This window comes from Buceros rhinoceros, unplaced genomic scaffold, assembly GCF_000710305.1.
Source record: "Buceros rhinoceros silvestris isolate BGI_N320 unplaced genomic scaffold, ASM71030v1 scaffold4005, whole genome shotgun sequence".
NCBI classification, from domain to species: domain Eukaryota; kingdom Metazoa; phylum Chordata; class Aves; order Bucerotiformes; family Bucerotidae; genus Buceros; species Buceros rhinoceros.
The window spans coordinates 17,220-23,200 of record NW_010410992.1 but is presented as its reverse complement, the minus strand read 5'-3'; the positions used below and the strand labels follow the sequence as shown (position 1 = coordinate 23,200).

Sequence of the window (5,981 nt, the reverse complement as noted above, 5' to 3'; positions counted from 1 at the left end):
ACAACACCAGACTCTGCCCTGCTCATCATCCCCTGGTGTTCCACCAAGAGGCTGGTGCGGCAGCACTGGAGACGCTGCCTCATCGGGGGTCCCTTCCCAGCCCCCCAAAGCCACCACGTACCTTTGCTTCCCAGGGTTGAGAGACAGCTCATCCACTGCCAAGTCAAACTCTGTCCGTATGTCATCCAGGCACCCGCTGTCACCAAACGCTCCCCACTCCATGTTGACACACATCCTGCCCTCCTCCCCCTCCACCAGCTCCACGTTCCTCATCTCCTCCATGTAACAGGCGTTGCTGCCTGTGCCTGCAGAGGGAGGAGCATCTTTCAGCAGGGCTGGCAGAGGAGTGGGGCGCGTACGCAAGATAAAAGCCCTCAGACACCTTCTGTGGCCAGGAGCACCCCACGGGGGTGGCACCACAGGCAGAGGAACTCTATAAGGAAGTTTCGGTCCTCACCAACTATCAGCCCAACTTCGCAATACGGATCTTCGTACCCGCAGGTCATCATGGTGCCAACTGTGTCATTTACCAGCGCGACCACATCCAGGTCGAATTCCTGCAGAGAGACGGGGTTGTCTGGGTTACTCCTGGAGGACACAACTTGCTACCTCCACTCCCACGACTGTCTGCTGAGCCTGGGAGTCCTCCAGGCACCCGCGGCCTTCCCGCAGCCCCACGTGTCTGCTGGTGGACGCTCAAACCTCGAGACACAACTGCAGAGGAGCTGGGACAGCCCTGCCAGAAACAGCCCCAGGGCAGGAGCTCCGGGTGGGCTGGCTGAGGAAACGGGCACGGTGTCTTCCAAAGCTGCGGCGAGACAAGTCTGCTCCAGCCCTGGCCAGAAGCCAGCTCTTAGCTTTAGGGGCTGAAAATCCAACCTCTAGTGGTGACTAAAGGTGGTGGTTGAAATTCAGACACTCATTAGCTCTGTGCTCAGCCCATTAATTTGCTTTCCAGAGCAATTAAAGACAGCCGGGATGTGGGAGGAAGCAGCCAGCTTCTCCCAGCTACGTGGTCACTCACCTCTCTCCTGTGAATTGCCTCCTTCAGCAGGTTCACCACGTCTTCTCCTTCACAGCCGGTGGCCTTGAAACCTTTGGTCCACTTGAGGAGAATCCCCTGTGGTGGAAACACCCCACGGTGAATGGCTCAGGCTGCTGGGCGGGAGGGACAGCAACCCACGGCCACCAGCTCTCGGTGGGCACTGCTGGCACGTGGCGGCCAGAGCCTCGCGCAGGGAGGGTGCCTCAGCTGAGGGGCCTCCAGAGCTCAAGGGGTCTGCACGTGCTTTGATGCAGCAAACGGGGCTTTCCAGAAGCACCAGCAGCACCGAGCTCCTGCCTTCCCCCTTTCGTGGGTCTCTGGCTGACCTGTCACATGGTCACTGATGCTGGTGCGTAGCGTTTCCAGGGTGCCTTGGCTTTTCAGCCAGCCCCGGGTACCCTGGGGACACGTGTGCTGCCAGGGGGGTGGCAGTTACCTCATCCAGGCTGGTCTGACGGCAAGGGAAGGAGAAGGTGAATCCGAGCGGGAGCGATACGCCCTTCATTCCCATGTATTCCAGGAAGTCGGAGATGCAGTGGACGATGTGGTCGAAGAGCTGGGCGTGCAAAGCCAAAAGGAGAAGTTACCGTCACAGCAAGAAGCTCCCTGGGCGCCAGCCTGCCTGACCTGCTGGAGATGTCGATCCGTCCCCAAGCCAAGAGGGCTTTGAACAGACGGGGACGCTGCTCGGCTGTGCTGTGTGAGGTGAGCGAGCCCAGACCGGCTCCTTTTCCATCCTCCTTCCCACCAACAGTGTGGTCAGACCACTGTGAGACCTCCACCCTGCAGGTCCTGTCCTGCAGCCAGGAGGGATGGGGGGTCTAGCAGGGAGGTGACCAGCTTCCCAGGGGTGCCACGGGAATCCAGTCCCTCTGCAAGCATCCCCAGCGCCCGTCTGCTAGAACCACTCCCAGTCCCCAAGCGCTGCCTGGAGCGGTTTGCAAAGCTCTTCCCATCTGCAAATGAGACTCCGGAGACATCTCCTACTGCTTGTGTTGTGGTTTCTCTATCTGGGAAAAGGGGATGATGTTTATCGGCCCTTGTGGAGTGTGTGGGATCCAGGGAGGTTCAGTGCTGTCTGGGAGTAACACAACCTCTGACCAAAAAACCAGTCTCAAGCACACTTCAAACTCCAGAGCCTTGGGCAGAACTCGCCGCTCTAAAGGCAGGAGAGCACCTTCTCCACTCCCGGCTTCACCTTGGAAAGCAGAGCACTGGCCACTTCTGCTGCCACCCCAGGGGAGGTGCCCCAGTTTTCGACCTCCAGCTGCCCATCCTCACCTCCTCTCCCGTCCCCTGCATGATCTCCACCGGGATGGAGTAGATCTTGTTGTGCATCTCGACGCCGCGCCTCATCCCGTTCCTGATGCGCACCAGCAGCACACGGAAATTGGTACCTCCCAGGTCCAGGGCGAGGAAATCTCCTTTTTCTGGAACCCAAGAGAGAATCATTAGGAGGGAGATCCCGATGAGGGTCACCCTGAACATGGCACAAAACTGATCTGAATCTGCCCTCTTCCTGGGAGAGGACCAGAAACCGAGATGTGGCTGGGACTGGAGAACAGCAGGTGCAGGTAGGAAGGTGATGGAGAGGTTTGCCCGGACTTGGGGAGATCACAGGGCTTCACGTCAAGGGGCCGGCACACACTCAAGCCACCGACAGAACCGGGAGCACAACCCAGGACAATGGTGGCGAGGAACATGCGGTGGAGAAAACCACAGGGAAAGCCAGGCTTTGTGTTAAGTCAAGTGCAGAACGTCCTGGAGGCTCAGCCGCTTTCCCCAGTCTCATACTGGAGGTTTAAAAGCTTTGTGCCACTCCCACCACAAAAAGGGAACTGGCCTCGGCAAAGGTCCCGGCCCTTCCCGAAGCGGCGCAGGTGTTGGGAGCAGCGCTGCTGGCTCTCACGCAGGACACACGTGGCCTTGGGCGGTACATCACCTGTCCCATCTGGAGTTGAGCACACGTAGGTGGGCAGCATCTTCACCGTGGCCTCAGCGTGCGTCTCCTTGCCCAGCCCCTTCTCCATCTCCATCCTCATCCTTTGCTTCACCTCCAGGAGCTGCTCGTGGCTCAGCTTGAGCGCCTCCAAAATCTTCTGCCGTGCCTTGTGCTGGGCGGCCAGCCTGTAGGCCACCGCCGTCACCATGGCAGCCCCTTTGCCGCTTCCATCTTCGGACCTGACGAAACGGATCTCGCAGTCAGGCAGCAGCTTCCGCACTGTCTTGTGGAGGCGCCGAGCAAAGCTACAGAGGAGGAAAGAGGACCTGAGTTGAGTAAGCCACCACGGGTGATGTGACCCTCTGGGGTTGTAACCGACTGGGGCTCCTTTGGGATCCAAACGGAGGTTCCCAGGGGAATATTTGGAGATGCTCCGCTTGTGCCAAGCTTTATCCACTGCCGGCAGGAACAGAGTTGTGCTCTGTCACCCTCTCTCCCCACCAGCCTTGCCCATCCTCATGGACTCACTGAGGATGCTTCTTGTAGACGGAGCCATCTACGCCGACCGTGGACCGCAGCCGGTCCACCCCCTTGTTCTCCTTGATGCGTCGCAGCACGGCTGCCAGGGTGGCCCCGCACAGGTTGGCTGAACGCGTGGAGACAATCTGGCAGATGCGGTGGGTGGCCACACAGTCTTCATGAGTTGGTTCCAGGCCCAGCTTGCTGAGGATCTCGTGGGCTTTCTGCAGCCCTTCTTTCTCCCTGCACATCGAAGAACAAAAGAGGATTCGTGCCTGGAAATCCAGCTTCTGCCACCTGAAGTGTCCTGGTTTGCTCAGCCGATAGTCCTGTGATGGGTCCCGTTTTCCCCCAGCACAGATGTCAGGAGATGGGCTGGGGCCCCAGGAAACCATCTGGATCCTACTTACTTCTCAATAGCAGAGACGTATCTGGTCTCAAAGTGGCCGGTAGTGAGCAGATCTGGCGTGAGCATTCCTCCAAACAAGAGCCCTTCCTTGGCCATCTTCACCAGGATGAGTCTCACCAGCTCTCCCATGTACATCCCGCTGATCATCTTCTCGAACCTGCAGACAAAGGGAAGCACGAGCTGTGTTTGGCTGCGTGTGCCGTGAGGTGGCCACAGGTCAACCTTAAAAACGCTTGGCAGCCTCCCAGGCCTAAACGCAATCTAGGTAACCTCTGCAGAGGAGTTTATCCCGCCACTGAGGCCATAAAGCTGTGTTGACATAACCATCAGTCGGCAAGGAGAGCTCATGGCTACCTGAAGGGCACCTGTCAGTTCGCAGAGGCCCCCCCAAATCCCACCCGTGCTGCCAGAAGCCGTCTGGGGAATGGGAGGTCTGTAGGACTTGGCCGTGGACATTAGGTGGTGGTGTTTGCCTTGGCTGGCAGATAACTCCACCAGACGGAGAATCAGGAATCAACCCACTCAAGCGAAAGGCCCACGAGGGAAGCGGGTGTTGAGGGTCCGGTGGGGTGGCCCAACCCAGCCCCTCTTTCATTGGCAGGGGACGCGGTGACCTAGTTAACTAGGATGACCTCTTTGGTCCCACTCACGCCAGCACAACGGGAGGATGGACAATGCAGAGCAAACCCTGGGCCTGAGCCGAAGCCAAGAATCTGCTTACAATTGTTTGCCAGGGTTGAGCGAGCCCATGTCGATCTCACGGTCAAACTCCGTCCGGATGTCGTTGAGCACACCATCGTCACCAAAGGCCCCCCACTCCATGTTGATGCACATCCGACCTTCATCCCCTTCCACCAGGTCAATGTGCCTCATCTCCTCCATGTAACAGGCGTTGGTACCGGTACCTGAACCAAGCATGGGCAGGCGGTGAGAGGACGCTGCCTTCCCCTTGTTGCCCACAATTAGGAACACCCAAACGTTTTCTGACATCACTATCCCCCTCTTTTTTCCCCAAAGAAGACCCTCAGATGTGTTCTCCTGGAGGTTTTGGAGAGATGGACCCCAATTCTCCCCTCTTGTGGCAGCTCACCAACAATGAGGCCAACTTCACAGTTATGATCATCATAGCCGCAGGTCATCATGGTCCCAACGGTGTCGTTCACCACAGCCACGATGTCAATGTCAAAGTCCTGAGATGGTGGAGAGGAGAAAGATTGGGTCAGCGCAGCCAACCTAGACCCAGACATCAACCCAGACATCTCTGCTGTCACAGGGCAGCCAAGGTGCAGGGCCTGAAGTGTCCTGTCCCACCACCCAGGAGGTGACACACCCACCCAACCTCTTACCCCTCTTTTCTTGATGGACTTGCGCAGCATCGACACCACGTCTTTCCCCTCCACGCTGCTGCACTTGAACCCCTTCGTCCATGTCACGAGGATGCTCTAGGGAGGAACAGCAAGAAGGACTGCTCGGAGGACGGACCCGCCAGCCACGTGTCTCCAGGGCTCCCCGGTGCGAGGCGAGGGCTGGATGGACACGCAGGCCAGTCCCTCCCCGCTATCAGCTCGTGAGCTGCGGTATCAGCAATGATTTCCACCTCTCTGCGCAGATAAAGTTTATGGCTGGGAAACAGCACACGAGTCACTGGTTGCTCCTCCGGGCAGGAGGGAACGTGGTTCCTGTGACTGGGTTTTATGGAGCCCTGGAGCAAAACCTGTCCCCAAACCTTTGGAGAGCTCCTTTCTCCTGTCCCTGTGGGTTGGGGGTGTCACCGTCCCCTGTGGCCAGAGGCACCAGGTGTGTCCCCACCCAGCAGAGCCATTGCAGTCCCTCGGCTGGAGGCTGCCCTGAGCCTTGGGGGAAGGGAAAGGACTCGACTGGAGCCCTGTGTGCCCCAGTGAGGCAGACACCCGCCCTTCACAGAGCGGGGAACTGAGGCACAGAGAGACTCAAACCGGCCAAGGTCACCGGAGACAGATGCTTCCTCTCCCAGATTCTTTATGATTTATTTTACAGCCCCCGCTTCCACCACGAGGAAAGCGTTAACCTTCTTCCTCATTGCTCCT

General features: G+C 58.3%; 1 protein-coding gene across 1 annotated transcript in view; it reads right to left on the bottom strand.

Annotated features, from left to right (window-relative positions):
• HK2 (hexokinase 2) overlaps positions 1-5,981 on the bottom strand; it is an 18,825-nt gene that overhangs the window by 1,160 nt on the left and 11,684 nt on the right. The window contains exons 5-15 of the mRNA XM_010135797.1: positions 5,262-5,357; positions 5,006-5,105; positions 4,637-4,820; positions 3,917-4,072; positions 3,516-3,749; positions 2,988-3,292; positions 2,327-2,475; positions 1,482-1,601; positions 1,025-1,120; positions 458-557; positions 122-305 (exon numbers count right to left, since the gene is read on the bottom strand). Of these exons, the coding sequence (XP_010134099.1) occupies positions 122-305; positions 458-557; positions 1,025-1,120; positions 1,482-1,601; positions 2,327-2,475; positions 2,988-3,292; positions 3,516-3,749; positions 3,917-4,072; positions 4,637-4,820; positions 5,006-5,105; positions 5,262-5,357 (1,724 nt within the window). The remainder of the gene's footprint in view (positions 1-121; positions 306-457; positions 558-1,024; positions 1,121-1,481; positions 1,602-2,326; positions 2,476-2,987; positions 3,293-3,515; positions 3,750-3,916; positions 4,073-4,636; positions 4,821-5,005; positions 5,106-5,261; positions 5,358-5,981) is intronic.